At 48.6% G+C, this 19,089-nt stretch overlaps 1 protein-coding gene and 5 non-coding genes across 7 annotated transcripts in view; 4 read left to right on the top strand and 2 right to left on the bottom strand.

The window, feature by feature from the left end:
• Positions 1 to 10,624: 10,624 nt before the first annotated feature.
• LOC135811199 (E3 ubiquitin-protein ligase TRIM71-like) overlaps positions 10,625 to 19,089 on the bottom strand; it is a 214,801-nt gene continuing 206,336 nt past the window's right edge. For both annotated transcript variants that reach the window (XM_065324394.1, XM_065324393.1), the window contains one exon: positions 10,625 to 11,635. In XM_065324394.1, coding sequence (XP_065180466.1) covers positions 11,495 to 11,635 — 141 coding nt within the window. In that variant the 3' untranslated portion in view covers positions 10,625 to 11,494. The remainder of the gene's footprint in view (positions 11,636 to 19,089) is intronic.
• On the top strand, positions 15,343 to 15,590 carry LOC135813207 (small nucleolar RNA SNORD17). The gene has a single exon (XR_010553008.1). It is a non-coding gene; the product is annotated as a small nucleolar RNA SNORD17 (small nucleolar RNA).
• LOC135813205 (small nucleolar RNA SNORD17) lies at positions 16,803 to 17,080 on the top strand. The gene has a single exon (XR_010553006.1). It is a non-coding gene; the product is annotated as a small nucleolar RNA SNORD17 (small nucleolar RNA).
• LOC135813203 (small nucleolar RNA SNORD17) lies at positions 17,170 to 17,430 on the top strand. The gene has a single exon (XR_010553004.1). It is a non-coding gene; the product is annotated as a small nucleolar RNA SNORD17 (small nucleolar RNA).
• LOC135813206 (small nucleolar RNA SNORD17) lies at positions 17,885 to 18,132 on the top strand. The gene has a single exon (XR_010553007.1). It is a non-coding gene; the product is annotated as a small nucleolar RNA SNORD17 (small nucleolar RNA).
• LOC135813204 (small nucleolar RNA SNORD17) lies at positions 17,902 to 18,149 on the bottom strand. Its single transcript, XR_010553005.1, has one exon. It is a non-coding gene; the product is annotated as a small nucleolar RNA SNORD17 (small nucleolar RNA).

Raw genomic sequence — 19,089 nt, forward strand, 5'->3', positions numbered from 1 at the left:
TCTCTCTCTGTCTCTCTCTGTCTGTCTGGCTGTCTGTCTCTCTCTGTCTCTGTCTCTGTCTCTCTCTCTGTCTCTCTCTCTCTCTCTCTCTCTCTCTCTCTCTCTCTCTCTCTCTCTCTCTCTCTCACACACACTCTCCGAGGCTGCATATTTGTCTCTCTGTATCTTTGTCTCTCTCTGTCTCGCTCTGTCTCTCTCTCGTTCTCTCTCTCTCTGTCTCTCTCTCGTTCTCTCTCTCTCTCTCTGTCTCTCTCTCTGTCTCTCTCTCTGTCTCTCCCTCTGTCTCTCACTCCGTGTCTCTCTCTGTCTCTCTCTGTGTCCCTCTCTCTGTGTCTCTCTCTCTGTGTCTCTCTCTCTGTCTCTCTCTCTCTCTGTCTCTCTCTCTGTCTCTCTCTGTCTCTCTCTCTCTCTCTCTCTCTCTCTCTCTCTCTCTCTCTCTCGATAATTATTAGCTCCCCGTTTTCTTTCGACGCGATTGCCGTGCAGTGAAGCCGAGATCTTAGGTCGGTGGAGCACATCAGACCCCGTCACCACGTCCACGATTCTTTCCTGCGATGCTGCACCGCTGCTCTGCATGTCATGATTGGAAGCTGTGGCCTTAGTAAAAAACAAAAACAAAACAAAACAAAAAACTCCCTTTTTAGTTTGACAGCATAATACAATGTGGTGGAACACCGTGTTGGGAAACAGGCACTACTTCCCAACACGGTGCTCCACCACCTTATAATATGCTGGCAAACTAAAAATCGTGTTTGTACAATACAAGTCTTATCTAACACGTATACTACATAAATATGTACTTTCTTTCCTTGACCGTGTCAGCTGCCCTGGGGCCTGTTTCCTTGACCGTGTCAGCTGCCCTGGGGCCTGTTTCCCAGCACAGTACATTTTGGCTCAGTTTTCTTCTGTTCTTCTTTTGCTAAACATCAACACAAGCTGTATCACTTTGTTTTTGCTCGTCAAAGAGGGGGTTGATGTTCTAAACAAAAAACCCAACAACAGTGACCATGTTACCATGGCAATGTTCTTCAATGTACACATACCTGTACACCAGCTAGGGGTGTGCGGATAATGCTCGAAAAGGTGGCAGATTCTGCTCGAAAAGCAGTGAAATTGGCAGAACCATACAAACCTTATGGCAGGCAATTCTTCGAATTCTGCTCCATTTCCTTATCCACATACCAAACATGCATGAAACTTACCAGAAAAAGTACCGAATTCTGCCAATTTTTCTGCCGGTATTATCCGCAGATGCCTAACACCAGCCTTGCACCTTGTTGTTCTGTGTGACAAATACAGTAACTCAATGTCAATGACAACTGTTCACGGATAGGGTCCAGCGGATAATGCTCCGAAAATGTTCGTATAATGCTAACCATAATGCTCCAAAAACTGCCTTATAATGCTGATTATAATGCTTCAGCAAGGGATATAATGCTCTAGGTTTGGGACAAAAATGGAAGAAAGTCTGCACATTGTCAAACTTCCAGGAAATTATGCATATCGTCGACCTGCATCTGAAGTTGTCACCTTATCTCTCACGAGCTCCACCACGTCTTAGCACTATAAGACATGATCGCTTCTCCATTGATTGCTCTCCATTCTAACTTTGATGCAGGGTTGTGGCAGAATAGTCGGTGTATCAAATCTTTCCCCTAATTATCCATGTAGTGAGAGATGAAACCATTATTGCAGGTAGTCATTCATTGTTGGGATGAAGTTAATCTTGGCAAATAGTATTCCTGACTGCAGACAAGGTGTCACTGCGTCCACTATGTGAATAATGTCTTCATCTGAAACACCAGACGTGAGGCCAGCTCCTGAGATCCGATCTCAGATGGAGAGCCCTCCCATTTGCGGAAATCCTGAAAACACGTGGTCAGAAGTTATTTTGCCACTCTACATCCTTTGCTTGTGCTCTCATCTTCTCCTTGAGATGGTGTGTAGACGTATGGATTGCCACAATACTCTTCCTTTCTGATCGCATTTGACTGTAGGCCTGACATTACAACCGTCCACAACTAACTGTACGTGCTACATCAGGAAAGTAAGACAGGCGCCATGAGAAATTCTAGTTCTTTTCGAGCCTCCTGACCTGGACTCGGCAAAGGCAGTTCATTTGGAACGAGCTCTTCCTGTTTATAGCCGCTCCTTCATCCTGGTCCAAATTTAGCAATGCATCAGTGTTTACTTCAGTATCGCTAGAGATGCTATCGCCAGAGCCTCTGGCACAACTAGAAAACTCTTCTTCGTCTGTTTGATATTCACTTCGCGTATGTCTCCTCCATAGCTCTCCATTATTCTAAAAGTAAAAGAAACCTCGTAAATAATTTCTCCGGATTTGTGTCACTTGAACTGCCTCGGGCTCGGTTGCGCATGCTTCAGAAATGGCTTGTATACATTTACCTGACCACATCGCTACAATCATAACGTTTTATTTAGCAATAGTTATGATTGTAGCGTTAGTGCTAAAGGTGTTACGTGTCTACACAATCACAAAGTCATGCGCCGGTACAATTAGGCATCGGCGGCTAATGCTAGCATTATAACTAGCATTATATGGGTGTTTTGAAGAAGTAGCAGTGCTCGGCATTAGGTGGCATGTTTTTGGCTGGAGAAAGCATTATCAGTTCTATTTTGGTACAATACAAGACTTTTTACACGTCTTTTCACATGACAAGAGTCTTGTTCAGACAGTGTACCGACACTCTTGCAGCAGGTACATGTATGATGTGTCTGTCTAGTGTGGTCATGCATATACAACTACACTTGCTTATCTCAGTATGAGCCAATTGTGGATACATTTCTTTTCAATGTGCATATTTGCCCCAGATAGCTCGAAAATGTACATATCACTCTAGCATTCAAGTGTGAATGGAGCATTATAACAGGCATTATGCCGTGAAATATCGAACACTGCCAAAAGCATTATACTGTGAAAAAACGAGCATTAGCCGCCGATGCCTAGGTACAATGCATAGTGCTCAAATGCCCGGAATGGGCGGAGCGTAGTACGCAAGAGGTAGGGACCGGCGGATTCTGCTTGAAAAAGTGGCAGAATCTGCTCGAAAAGCAGTAAAATTTGCAGAACCATACAAACCTTATGGCGGGCAATTCCTCGAATTCTGCTCCATTTCTTTATCCACATACCAAACATGCATGAAACTTGCCAGAATTAGTACCGAATTCTGCCAATTTTTCTGCCGGCAGAATCCGCTGGACCCTTGCAAGAGGTACACAAAAGGAGTAAAGTAGGGCTGTTTCGTTGTTACTCAGAGTTTCATGGCAAAAACCAATCATCAGACAACATTTTATGATCATGATTGTAGCCGATTGTTGCGAAAAACCTGGTATTTCCCGATATTATCCACTATGAAACTCGTTAGGCCGCTCAACCCTCACATAATGCTCGTTTTGTTCCTTTCTAATGCTCCATAATGCTCTGATGCTCGAATAGTCGTATACTGCCGAATATAATGCCTGCATTATCCGCTGGACCCTATTCACGGAGCACTTTCGTCACACACACGCACACGCACCGTGACACACACACACACACAGTGACACCACACACACACACACACACATACACACACACACACACACATACACACACACATACATACACACGCGCGCCTTTAGCATTATCGCAGCAAATAACTAGCATTACTCGCCCATGCCTAGGCAGTGGACAGTATAGCGTAACTCGTAGTTCCATGGTCTTTCTCTTTTGTATACGTTTGAAGTAAACACTGATCTTTGTGCAGCTTTTCCGCACTGAATTCGCCGAGAATCCATGTTTTAGGGCCTAAACAGCATGCAAATACCAATTTCTGTAGGCATTATGATGAATATCTGCTAAAGGTGACAGCGACTTTAGGGCATTTCCGAAAACAGTCAGCAGGAAAAGACGCAGAAATCAATGGCTGTCAATAAATCGCCGACAATTGCACCGCATTTATCAATTTCACGCTGAATTCGCCGAAAATGTATGTTCTAGAGCCTGTAGAGAGTGCGTGTAAACTTACATTTACATCCACACTGCGAGAGGTTACTTCAAGTACTGCTTTGAGCCGAATTCTGACTTTGGGGCTCATAATATGGCCGAATTTGGACATTTTCTTAGCCGATCGAAAAGCCGATTAGGCGACAAAATTGGGCCGTTTTGGGAAATGCGTAGACAACAATCATGTTGTCATGCTGTGCTCGTACAGTCACGTGACGTGTAAGTGCCCAGGCAGAGGCCGCTGAGCAGAGGTACTAGTATAGTCTATAGCAAGTATAGTATAGAATGTACAGTCCCTGCACCTGATACCCATAACCATGGACACATGACGTCAAAGTGTTTTCACGCACTCAGTCCATGTACATGTACATGTATGATTGTCAGTCGTGCAAGCTGACAAAGCGCCAGGACGTGATTGTGTTGTGTGCTGCGTGACAAGAGCACGACGTAAAGCATGTGTGACTAGCTGTAATCCTGGACTAGATCACATACATGACTACATGTCTGGGAATATGCTGGTTGAAAGAACAAACAACAACAACCACTCCTAGTCATCAGGATCATCCTAAATAAATCATTGACACAGACGGTGAAGAGAACAAGTTGCCCAAACACTGCCATGAAAATCAAATAATTACTTGCCTCTGTGTTCTATTTTAAAAAGCATTGAGAACAAAAAGAAGTATTGACACATTTGAAATTCAGAGTTGCTTTAGAAAACGCATTCATACCGTAGTCATACATCTATCTCTCATCCCAGGTTAGAGTTTGGCAGTTCTTTCACCCATTGGACAGTGTGATGTAATTAGAATTCATTGTTTTTCAGCCGCTTGCAAACAAACTGTCTGAAAACTGACGAGTGGATAGTTTTCAGCCGACTAGGTTGTCTACGGCTGGGGATGGGGTACCTTGTAGGAAGGCCTTAGGCCTGTGGGGATTGCCCTATCAAAAATTTGATAATAATAATAATAATTATTATAATAATAATGGGGGGGGGGTAATCAAACTCCTTGGTAAAAGCTAAACCTGCTCTGGGTGTCTGGGTAACTTTTCATATTCCTTGTGCAGAATATGCCATTGGAATTGTATGTTGCTCCCTAATGTGGGAGCTCGCGCTTTTCCTGCCCACTTGAATTCTCACTCCGGTGTTCTGGTGTTTGTCGTCCTGGAAACGGAGCGTCTCTGTAAGTTTGTATCCCTGGTCATGGTTGTGCCTGGAGAGCACTATACACCGGTACGTATAAGTGGTGCTCTTCAGGCACAATCTTCCTCAGCCTTCTCAAGCTCAACCGATGAGGGGTGAATACCCAGAAACACTGTGTATTGAGCAAGGAGTGGTGCTTTCTGGCAGGCTTGCCGAGTAGAAGGTTAAATGGACTTCTCGTGTGCTCTGGATGGCAGTCGTAAGTCAGTCATGTGAGCATTCAAGTCGGCAGGAAAAGCGACAGCTCCCACGTAGGGGTCAACACACAATTCCCCAAGTATCTCCGAAGTCTTACTAACATCTTCTTCAGAATATGCCAGGCATGGGTATTTGAGAGTCAAGAATGCCGAACTGATCGCTTTGCCTGTTCAATTTTACTTTCGCAAAATCATAGCTACATGTACATGTAATAGTGGTTGACGTGTCGTCAGTCTTATGATGCTATCAGTCTTATGATGATTCGTGGGTTAGTGACTGTGTGGTGTGTTTGGCGGCTAATTTCTGTCAACTGAAGAACTCCTACCTGGAAACACTCCATTCTTCGTTCAACCTTACCGAAGGAACAGTTACCAGCTTTCACTGGTTCTATAGCCTGACAAAGGAGTACGCTCTGGACAGTTATCTGGCGCAAGTCTTGATCCGTTTTATGCACATCTTGTCCGCTATTGTAGCTGTAAGAAAAAATCAGTTTGTTGTACATGCAGTGCATTTTGTCCATTTGCGTTCTTCTCTTGGGACGAGCGTACAGGGTCTTTGGAAGTCAGATCTACGGACAGCGAGAAAGTGTATAATTATGTGTGAGCGTATGTGAGTGCGTGAAAGAGTTTGAGGGTGACAGAGAGAGAGAGAGCATGTGTTTATGCGGCCATTGTGTGTGCGTATGTGTTTGTTGGTGTGTGTGTGTGTTTGTGTGTGTGTGTGTCTGTCTGTGTGTGTGTCGTGGTATGGGCCAAAGAAGCGTTGGCGAGACACGATTGTCAGTGATCTGCGCTCACTGGATATTCCGGAGTCCGAGTGGTATCGGCTCGCACAAGATCGATCGGATTGGCGCAGGTGGGTCCATCAACATCGTCTTCCTCCCCCGGTACCGAAGGACTTTCACTGCGCATGCGGCAGAGCGTTTAGGAGAAGTGGCGATTTGAAGCGTCACATCAAGTACTGCCCAACTCAGTAGCCTATTATCTCCACTGGAAATGGGGCGTCAAAGGTCAGGTTCAAAGGTGTGTGTTTGTGTGTGTGTGTGTGCACGTGGGTTCCTCCGGGGCCCACGTGACCCTAGTGGTAGTGGGTCTAAAGGACAGGACAGGTGTGTGTGTGTGTGTGTGTGTGTGTGTGTGTATGTGGGTACGCCGAGCCTGTGGAAAGTGTGCCTCAGCCTGACCCAGTGGTATGTGCGGATTGCAATCGGTCATTCTCGCGCCCTGGAGATCGTGCTCACCACAAATGTGTGGTTGAGCGGGCAAAGCCCATTGCTGAGCAGCGAGGGGCTTGCCACTGTGGAGATTGTGGGCGTTGGTTTCGAAGCAAGGGTGGTCTAGCTGTTCACCGCTGTTCCGCACCTCAGCCTCAGCCTCCCCAGCCCCGGCAAGTCTATGTGCAGGATGCCTGCTGTGCATCTTTCGGTCTGTGCAAGGCCGCGGTCGTCACCAGTGCTCCAGGACTGGCCCACGCCTGGCCCCAGCAGCGTAATTCGTTCAGCCATGTATGCGTGTGTTCTCGCCGGTTCCGTTTGCCCCACCATCTCCGGCGTCATCAGGCTGCGTGCTCCATCTTCCTCTCTGATGCCCCTCCAGAGGCCCACGTGACCCCTGTGGCAGTGGCTTTACAGGACAGGACAAGTGTGTGTGTGTGTGTGTGTGTGTGGTGTGTGTTTGTGTGTGTGTGTGCTTTCTCGTACCTGAGAGTCCAATTCAGATTTCTGTTACAGAACTCTATATTGGATAGCCAGTGCTCACGTGTTGTCGTGTCTTTGCAGCTGGCAACCGTAACTATAACATCACATCGAGCGTAGTGGAAAATAAAATGAAATATGAGAGTCATGTTGCTTATCATCCTGAACTGGCCTGGCCATTGCTTGATCAATTCCAACCGTAGTAGCCACTCCGCCTTGACTTCATGTTTGTGTGCTTCACAATAATTAGTATACGCGTGCGCGTGTGTGTGTGTGTGTGTGAGTGTGTGTGTGTGTGTGTGTGTGTGTGTGTGTGTGTGTGTGTGTGTGTGTGTGTGTGGCGGTCAATCAGCCTTGCAAACTGTTGAATGGTGTAATCCCAGCACAAGTTGCTATGTCTAACATAGCTGTTCGCTATCATTGCTTCCGCAATGGGCAGGTCTGAGGTATGTATGCGTGCACGTGTCCCATATGGTGCAGTGGTATGTGCAGCGATTTCCAATCGATAGGTTGCGGGTTCGATTCCCGACGATTATGGTCACACATGTCTTTCTTCTTTTTCTCAGACTCTTCCTGACTTTTCTTTCATTCTCCTGGGTGGTTACCAACAGCCAGTGCATGTCGGAGTATGTGGTGTGATGTGTGTGTGTGTGTGCCAGTGCATGCCGGAGTATGTGGTGTGATGGTGTGTGTGGGAAAAAAATTAAAAGACCAAAAAAAGGGATTCACTGACCAGAACATGACACTTCCAATAGCTGTATGGTGTAGACCAGGCTGAATAGTGACGGTCAATTCTTCAGCCTTGCAAGCTGTTGAATGGTGCAAGCCCAGCAAAAGTTGCTATGGCTTTTGCCGTAGCATTGCTATCATAGCCTCCGGCGATGGGCGTCAAAAGGTCAAGGTGTGTGTGTGTGTGGGTGTGGGTGTGTGTGTGTGCGAGAGAGTGAAAGGGAGAGTGGCTGAGAGAAAGAGGGAGAACGACAGAGAGGGAAAAGAGAGGGAGGAGAGAGAGTGAGAGAGATAGAGAGAGAGAGTGAGAGAGATAGATAGAGAGAAACATGTTATGTACAACAGATTTAGTCCTAGTCAGTCAAGTGACAAGTCTGTCGCCAGGGAGCGATACTGACTAACGCTGCTGCGTGGTGCTCGCAATACTCAGGAGGTGACTGTGAGAGTAGAAATGTAGTGACACTGAGACCTGTCACTTTGTGTAATTACATTTAGTGTCTACCCCTAGACCCTAGTAGTGTTAAGTCTCAAAGAGCACTACATCATGTGTACAGTGATCCTGGAACTCAACTGATGACGGGTGCATTCACCCAAACACCGTGTATTTAGCAAGGAGTGGTGTTTTCTTGCAGATTTGCATTTAACGCTAGACAATTGACAATTGAGCAAGAAAACTACTGTAAAAGTCAGTATCAAGTTGATACAGAAAGCCTCAACTCGTTTGTTTGAATACACCACCTCGCTATGTCACTGCTTCACCATATCACCATCGCACTGCTTCTCTTTTTCACCATAATCACCATCTCACTGCCTCGCTGTTTCACCATATCACCATCTCACTGCCTCGCTGTTTCACCATATCAGCATCTCACTGCCTCGCTGTTTCACCATATCACCATCTCACTGTCTCGCTGTTTCACCATATCACCATCTCACTGCCTCGCTGTTTCACCATATCACCATCTCACTGCCTCGCTGGTTCACCATATCACCATCTCACTGCCTCGCTGTTTCACCATCTCACTGCCTCGCTGTTTCACCATATCACCATCTCACTGCCTCGCTGTTTCACCATATCACCATCTCACCGCCTCGCTGTTTCACCATATCACCATCTCACTGCCTCGCTGTTTCACCATATCACCATCTCCCTGCCTCGCTGTTTCACCATATCACCATCTCACTGCCTCGCTGTTTCACCATATCACCATCTCACTGCCTCGCTGTTACACCATATCACCATCTCACTGCCTCGCTGTTTCACCATCTCACTGCCTCGCTGTTTCACCATATCACCATCTCACTGCCTCGCTGTTTCACCATATCACCATCTCACTGCCTCGCTGTTTCACCATATCACCATTTCACCGCCTCGCTGTTTCACCATATCACCATCTCACTGCCTCGCTGTTTCACCATATCACCATCTCACTGCCTCGCTGTTACACCATATCACCATCTCACTGCCTCGCTGTTTCACCATCTCACTGCCTCGCTGTTTCACCATATCACCATCTCACTGCCTCGCTGTTTCACCATATCACCATCTCACTGCCTCGCTGTTTCACCATATCACCATTTCACCGCCTCGCTGTTTCACCATATCACCATCTCACTGCCTCGCTGTTTCATCATATCACCATCTCACTGCCTCGCTGTTTCACCATATCACCATCTCACTGCCTCGCTGTTTCACCATATCACCATCTCACTGCCTCGCTGTTTCACCATATCACCATCTCACTGCCTCGCTGTTTCACCATATCACCATCTCACTGCCTCGCTGTTTCACCATATCACCATCTCACTGCCTCGCTGTTTCACCATATCACCATCTCACTGCCTCGCTGTTTCACCATCTCACTGCCTCGCTGTTTCACCATATCACCATCTCACTGCCTCGCTGTTTCACCCTATCACCATCTCACTGCCTCGCTGTTTCACCATATCACCATCTCACTGCCTCGCTGTTTCACCATATCACCATCTCACTGCCTCACTGTTTCACCATATCACCATCTCACTGCCTCGCTGTTTCACCATCTCACTGCCTCACTGTTTCACCATATCACCATCTCACTGCCTCGCTGTTTCACCATATCACCATCTCACTGTCTCGCTGTTTCACCATATCACCATCTCACTGCCTCACTGTTTCACCATATCACCATCTCACTGCCTCGCTGTTTCACCATATCACCATCTCACTGCCTCGCTGTTTCACCATATCACCATCTCACTGCCTCACTGTTTCACCATATCACCATCTCACTGCCTCGCTGTTTCACCGTATCACTATCTCACTGCCTCGCTGTTTCACCATATCACCATCTCACTGCCTCGCTGTTTCACCATATCACCATCTAACAACCACCCAATACTATCTCCCTCACACAAAATCACACAGAGAGTCACGTGTACCGCATTCAAATACTCGTGTGTTCTATGTGTGCCCCACGCATGTGCATGTGACGTCATGCGTGGATTGGGTTTTGGCTCCTTGCTGGCATTTCAGGCTTTCGTTACTCACAGGGCCGTAGCAGGCGGTCCGGCAGGTCCGACAACTGCCGGACCAATATTCAGTCTGGTCTTTACGCTTCTCTTCTGGCAACTGGTGTCTTTTGTCATTGCTCTGTTCTGTTCTTACTGCCCCCTGCTATTACTCTAAGTGCCCTTCACACGGCTGTATCATTGTTGGTTATAGCTAAGACTGGTCATGCAACACAGAGCACCACACATTATCGTTATAACAAAGAGTTTCATGGCCATACTCCATCGGCAATCATCAGGCAACTATCAATACTCCATCTCTTCAGATCAAACAAGAGTATGCAGCAGTTATAAAGGTTTGAAACATTTCTAAAATAAAGATACTAACAGAAAACACCACAAAACATGATAGAAAGAAAACAGTACCTCGGACAATGTGCACATTTTTCATTGTATCCAAAAGAGACATAAAAAACTTTATGATGTATTGCGATACTAAGCAGCGAGACATTTCGCTGAAATGCAATAGATTTTCAGAGAAAGGAAAAGAGCACCCAGCTAACACAATCAATAGCATCATCCTCTGCACATCGAGAATAGGATTGTAACAATGAGAGTGATCCAAGTACCATGTATATATACAACTCAGTGCAGGAGTTCATAAGCAAATGCATGCATACACATGCATACACAAACATACACACACACACACACACACACACACACACACACACACACACACACACACATGCACACACACACACACACACACACATACATACATAGTCACACACACAGACACATACGCATGCACACACACAAATACACACACACACACAAATGCACACACACATACACACATATGCAAGCACGCATTCAATCATGCAAGTATGATAAACAGTAATTGGCCATGTTCATACATGTATGTTGATCAGCTTAATCAGACATGTTGGAACTGGTCCAGTCGGTCATGACTTTGCTGGATCTACTGTTGGCCTGCCCAATACATGTTAGCTACTGGCAAGGTTATGCATACTCGATGTGTCACACACAAAATCTGAAATACTATAGTAAAGCCTGAGCAAACAAAACTGCTTATACGGGTCCTGTTCATGTTTCACAGCAGTGAGGAACATTAGTGTAGAGCAAGAAACAAGATGCTCCAGGACAAAAGTTAGAACATTATGATACAGTGTTTGCCATGGTTACTAACATACACAGTACCACTGGGTGATACTGCAATGCCGCGCGGAAAAGTAAGACAACTGCTTGAACCGAAGGTTGCCACGTGAGAGAATGTGTCAGAAGTGAACACCTAACAGGGTATCACAATGGAAACACACACATACCGGCATACACACACACATACACACACACACATACACACACACACACCGGCATACACACACAAAACACACAAAACACACACACACACACGCACACACACACCGGTATACACCCATTCACACATTTAGACATACATGTACACACATACACACACACACACACACACACACACACACACACACACCGGCATACACACACAAAACACACCCATTCATGCATGTACACACATACACACATGCCCACACAAACACCCACACGAACACCCACACGAACACCCACCACAGACATACAAAGTCATATACTTCAGAAGTACACATACATTACAATAGAATATAATATACCCATCCAGAGATGATAGAAGGTCCCGAAGGGACCAACAGTGTTCAAGTCACGAGCAGAATCGGGTGTGGCACACGAGAACGCGAACACCCGCCACCCCCCCCCCCCACGCGCCCCACACACACATACACACATAAAAACACCCACCATGCACACACATGCACTCATACACACTCACACACATACCGTATATTCCAGAGTATAGGTCACACTGGGGTATAAACAGCAACCCCAATTGCTTTCCACAAAATACAGACATCAACCCTAGTAATTTATTACCGATCATCGGAGTATAAGCTGCAACCCACATTTTTGAGTGTATTTTGAGCGTTGGAAGTACGACTTATACATGTACTCAGGAAAATACGGTATACACACAATGAGACAAATTTTATCAGTAAACTTTCTTGCATTTTTACAGTCAATCTTGATGATGCCCAGGGCCGATTTTTTTATTTTCTTTATTGCAGTTCAGAGACCGTATACGTGTGTGTGTGTGGGTGTGTGTGTGTGTGCGCGCGTGTGTGTGTGTGTGGGGGGGGGGGGGGGGCGGGTTGATCAATCCTTTATTTTCTTCCAGGCCTAAAAATACAAACTTTATATACCAAAGTATACGGTTTGGCCTCTTATGTCTGTGCTGCACTGGCGAGTCCACTAGGCTGTGTTGACAAGAGGCGTTTCAGCCAGGGTCAAGTTTCAACCCACCATGAACACAGATTGACTGAAGCGTTAATATGCAGCATTGCGTTAGATCCGGTTTGAAATTTCAAACGGGGTGGATTTCAACCCTCCCCTCGGGGGAGGGTTGAAATCTAGAAATCTTACTTGCGTACTTCTGTGCGTATCTCGTGCCAAGTTTGAACAGCACTGCATCGGAACATTTTGCGCGAATGCTTTCACGTGACTATATAGGACTCTAGAAGTGGACTTTTGGCGGCATATCAGTATTTGACGAGAGTCATTTGTCTTGATGTGAACACCCACTTATTTGTTCCCCTGTACAGACTTTCAACCCGGGTTGAAAATTCTCATGTAAAACAAGCCTACGGGCAAAACAATTCTACCTGCAGATTGAGTACCGGATTTTCTGGGGTGTTCCGCACTTTGAAATGCATACAAAACTGCAAAATCACCCCTGCAGCTAAGACTGGGAATGCTAGGAATGACTACCAGCGCTACAGCACAGGCTATGAATATACTGCATGCATGGTGTTGTTCAGCTACTCTTCATGTACTGCAGACCATCATTGTACTGGTGCAAAGCTTCTCATTGTACGTATTGCCAGTTCTGAGTGAAGGGCAAAGTTGACAATTTTGTAGAACTTCGGTCATGCTTCTCAACCTTTTAACCATTGTCTGTATTATGATCATGGCATGCGCTAAGGATTAAAATATGCTCTGACACAATGTCCTGCCAGTTGCAAAAATGGCCGGACATGTCCGGACATGCAACTTTCACATCAAATCACACAACATTCAGTGTAGAATTAATACCATCGAAATGTTATCACGACGATGCATTTCAGAAGCAGCATGATCTTTGAAGGCTGACGTTTTCAGGTTCCTTGAGCCAACGACGAAGGAGTCAGATAAATTCTTGCTGCTGCGAATTTTATCAACAAAACGGGAACACATCTTACACTTCAAATTTTCGACAATGCTACGATTTGAGGGACTGCGCTCATAGCTCAGCCAAACAGAAGTAGTTGAAAGCTCCCTATCATACTCGGCGACCCACTTGTCACAAGTGGTCGTCTTGACTCCTCTGGGCTTCTTTCCAAGAGGAGCACCCGCATCAGCGGTGCTTAGCTTTCTCTTGCCAGACGACATCACTAATGACTATGAGATAAAGGATTGAAGTGCCTTTTCTTTTTTGTATTTTGCAAAAAGGTGCGCGGACACTTTGTCCGGATATGTACAAAACATCCGGAAACTGACCGTAAACGGTCAGAAATTGTCCGATGTCCGACCGTTATTTCGCGCCCTGATGATGAAAACCATCTTAAAGTTAGGTTGCCAAAACATTCGAAATCTGATGGGCGGGTGGCTTATACAGCAGATGGCAATACAAATACAGAAGGTGGACCTGAAAAGGCGGGTGCGGCTTAGACTCCGGTGAGTCCAACACACTGTAAAATTCGGTATTTTGCTCCTGCTCTTGTACTGTCGTACGATCGTGGACATAAAAATCCGGTCACACGTCTAGCGGCCCCATATATAGGCCCAGGGCGCTGGCCATTCAGCCGTGGATAAGCAGTACACACATACATGCATTACAGTCATGTACATGTATAATGCACTGGCCAGTGCTCTGCAGTGACCAGTGCACTGCAGTACACTGATCACTGCAGTGCACTGGTCACTGCAGTGCACTGGTCACTGCAGTGCACTGGTCACTGCAGTGCACTGGTCACTGCATGCAGTGCACTGGTCACTGCAGTGCACTGGTCACTGCAGTGCACTGGTCACTGCAGTGCACTGGTCACTGCAGTGCACTGGTCAATGCAGTGCACTGGTCACTGCAGTGCACTGGTCACTGCAGTGCACTGCAGTGACCAGTGCACTGCAGTGACCAGTGCACTGCATGCAGTACACTGGTCACTGCAGTGCACTGGTCACTGCAGTGCACTGGTCACTGCAGTGCACTGGTCACTGCAGTGCACTGGTCACTGCATGCAGTGCACTGGTCACTGCAGTGCACTGGTCACTGCAGTGCACTGGTCACTGCAGTGCACTGGTCACTGCAGTGCACTGGTCAATGCAGTGCACTGGTCACTGCAGTGCACTGGTCACTGCAGTGCACTGCAGTGACCAGTGCACTGCAGTGACCAGTGCACTGCATGCAGTACACTGGTCACTGCAGTGCACTGGTCACTGCAGTGCACTGGTCACTGCAGTGCACTGGTCACTGCAGTGCACTGGTCACTGCAGTGCACTGGTCACTGCATGCAGTGCACTGGTCACTGCAGTGCACTGGTCACTGCAGTGCACTGGTCACTGCAGTGCACTGGTCACTGCAGTGCACTGGTCAATGCAGTGCACTGGTCACTGCAGTGCACTGGTCACTGCAGTGCACTGCAGTGACCAGTGCACTGCAGTGACCAGTGCACTGCATGCAGTACACTGATCACTGCAGTGCACTGGTCACTGCAGTGCACTGGTCACTGCAGTGCACTGGTCACTGCAGTGCACTGGTCACTGCATGCAGTGCACTGGTCACTGCAGTGCACTGGTCACTGCAGTGCACTGGTCACTGCAGTGCACTGGTCACTGCAGTGCACTGGTCAATGCAGTGCACTGGTCACTGCAGTGCACTGGTCACTGCAGTGCACTGCAGTGACCAGTGCACTGCAGTGACCAGTGCACTGCATGCAGTACACTGGTCACTGCAGTGCACTGGTCACTGCAGTGACCAGTGCACTGCAGTGACCAGTGTACTGCAGTGACCAGTGCACTGCAGTGACCAGTGTACTGCAGTACACTGGTCACTGCAGTGCACTGGCCACTGCAGTGCACTGGTCACTGCAGAGCACTGGTCACTGCAGAGCACTGGTCACTGCAGTGCACTGGTTACTGCAGTGCACTGGTCACTGCAGTGCACTGGTCACTGCAGTGCACTGGTCACTGCAGTGCACTGGTCACTGCAGTGCACTGGTCACTGCAGTGCACTGGTCACTGCAGTGCACTGCAGTGACCAGTGCACTGCAGTGACCAGTGCACTGCAGTACACTGGTCACTGCAGTACACTGGTCACTGCAGTGCACTGGTCACTGCAGTGCACTGGTCAATGCAGTGCACTGGTCACTGCAGTGCACTGGTCACTGCAGTGCACTGGTCACTGCAGAGCACTGGTCACTGCAGAGCACTGGCCACTGCAGTGCACTGGTCACTGCAGAGCACTGGCCACTGCAGAGCACTGGCCACTGCAGTGCACTGGTCACTGCAGAGCACTGGCCACTGCAGAGCACTGGTCAATGCAGTGCACTGGTCACTGCAGTGCACTGGCCACTGCAGTGCACTGGTCACTGCAGAGCACTGGTCACTGCAGAGCACTGGTCACTGCAGTGCACTGGTCACTGCAGAGCACTGGTCACTGCAGTGCACTGGTCACTGCAGTGCACTGGTCACTGCAGTGCACTGGTCACTGCAGTGCACTGGTCACTGCAGAGCACTGGTCACTGCAGTGCACTGGTCACTGCAGTGCACTGGTCACTGCAGTGCACTGGTCACTGCAGTGCACTGGTCACTGCATGCAGTGCACTGGTCACTGCAGTGCACTGGTCACTGCAGTGCACTGGTCACTGCAGTGCACTGGTCACTGCAGTGCACTGGTCACTGCAGTGCACTGCAGTGACCAGTGCACTGCAGTGACCAGTGCACTGCATGCAGTACACTGGTCACTGCAGTGCACTGGTCACTGCAGTGACCAGTGCACTGCAGTGACCAGTGTACTGCAGTGACCAGTGCACTGCAGTGACCAGTGTACTGCAGTACACTGGTCACTGCAGTGCACTGGCCACTGCAGTGCACTGGTCACTGCAGAGCACTGGCCACTGCAGAGCACTGGCCACTGCAGTGCACTGGTCACTGCAGAGCACTGGCCACTGCAGAGCACTGGCCACTGCAGTGCACTGGTCACTGCAGAGCACTGGTCACTGCAGAGCACTGGTCACTGCAGTGCACTGGTCACTGCAGAGCACTGGTCACTGCAGTGCACTGGTCACTGCAGTGCACTGGTCACTGCAGTGCACTGGTCACTGCAATGCACTGGTCACTGCAGTGCACTGGTCACTGCAGTGCACTGGTCACTGCAGTGCACTGCAGTGACCAGTGCACTGCAGTGACCAGTGCACTGCAGTACACTGGTCACTGCAGTGCACTGGTCACTGCAGTGACCAGTGCACTGCAGTGACCAGTGTACTGCAGTGACCAGTGCACTGCAGTGACCAGTGTACTGCAGTACACTGGTCACTGCAGTGCACTGGCCACTGCAGAGCACTGGTCACTGCAGAGCACTGGTCACTGCAGTGCACTGGTCACTGCAGTGCACTGGTCACTGCAGTGCACTGGTCACTGCAGTGCACTGGTCACTGCAGTGCACTGGTCACTGCAGTGCACTGGTCACTGCAGTGCACTGGTCACTGCAGCGCACTGGTCACTGCAGTGCACTGCAGTGACCAGTGCACTGCAGTGACCAGTGCACTGCAGTGACCAGTGCACTGCAGTACACTGGTCACTGCAGTGCACTGGTCACTGCAGTGACCAGTGCACTGCAGTGACCAGTGTACTGCAGTGACCAGTGCACTGCAGTGACCAGTGTACTGCAGTACACTGGTCACTGCAGTGCACTGGCCACTGCAGTGCACTGGTCACTGCAGAGCACTGGTCACTGCAGAGCACTGGTCACTGCAGTGCACTGGTCACTGCAGTGCACTGGTCACTGCAGTGCACTGGTCACTGCAGTGCACTGGTCACTGCAGTGCACTGGTCACTGCAGTGCACTGCAGTGACCAGTGCACTGCAGTGACCAGTGCACTGCAGTACACTGGTCACTGCAGTACACTGGTCACTGCAGTGCACTGGTCACTGCAGTGCACTGGTCACTGCAGTACACTGGTCACTGCAGTGCACTGGCCACTGCAGTGCACTGGTCACTGCAGAGCACTGGTCACTGCAGAGCACTGGTCACTGCAGTGCACTGGTCACTGCAGTGCACTGGTCACTGCAGTGCACTGGTCACTAATAGTGCACTGGTCACTGCAGTGCACTGGTCACTGCATGCAGTGCACTGGTCACTGCAGTGCACTGGTCACTGCAGTGCACTGGTCACTGCAGTGCACTGGTCACTGCAGTGCACTGGTCACTGCAGTGCACTGCAGTGACCAGTGCACTGCAGTGACCAGTGCACTGCATGCAGTACACTGGTCACTGCAGTGCACTGGTCACTGCAGTGACCAGTGCACTGCAGTGACCAGTGTACTGCAGTGACCAGTGCACTGCAGTGACCAGTGTACTTCAGTACACTGGTCACTGCAGTGCACTGGCCACTGCAGTGCACTGGTCACTGCAGAGCACTGGTCACTGCAGAGCACTGGTCACTGCAGTGCACTGGTTACTGCAGTGCACTGGTCACTGCAGTGCACTGGTCACTGCAGTGCACTGGTCACTGCAGTGCACTGGTCACTGCAGTGCACTGCAGTGACCAGTGCACTGCAGTGACCAGTGCACTGCAGTACACTGGTCACTGCAGTACACTGGTCACTGCAGTGCACTGGTCACTGCAGTGCACTGGTCACTGCAGTGCACTGGTCACTGCAGTGCACTGGTCACTGCAGTGCACTGGTCACTGCAGTGCACTGGTCACTGCAGTGCACTGGTCACTGCAGTGCACTGGTCACTGCAGTGCACTGGTCACATCAGATCAACATGACTGTAGTACACAACGTTCTGTACGCACTGAGGACGCCGGCCCAGGTCAATCCACTGGGTTTCCATGTCCAGAACAGTAGTAGGTGAGCAATTTCGTGCGGGATAGTGCCTTTGCTGTTTGCCTGCGTTATGCACAGCTCACTGACGTGTCAGTTTGAGCACTTTGGTAACGTGCTTGTGTGCCTTATTTAAATCTGGCTTTGGAAAATATTTTTCATTGCTACATGTATCAGTTTCGGCCATATTTTCCCTTTTCTGCGCTGACGAGTCCACAAAGGACCACAGAGAATGCTGTCCACAGATTGAGGTTATCCCAATACTAGTACAGGCAACTTGGCTAATAACGACTGCTGCGGATATAACGACGATTCGCGAATAACGACTGCGGATATAACGACGATTCGCGAATAACGACAGAATTTCCATGCCCAGAGCAAACTAGATCTCCACTTGTACATTCATCATCAAAATGTAGTCAAACCCGTGTGCTGGTCGATCGACATACACTGTAGCTTTTCCGATGTTCGGTGTACTAATGCCTTGTGAACTTGGACACCAGAGCTGCACACATGGGTACGTCGTGCAGAAGGAGAATGCCAACAGTTAGAGACCCATGCGTACCTACGTAGTTATTTGAACAGCTACCATCTTTTT

This window comes from Sycon ciliatum, chromosome 3, assembly GCF_964019385.1.
Source record: "Sycon ciliatum chromosome 3, ocSycCili1.1, whole genome shotgun sequence".
Lineage (NCBI taxonomy): Eukaryota > Metazoa > Porifera > Calcarea > Leucosolenida > Sycettidae > Sycon > Sycon ciliatum.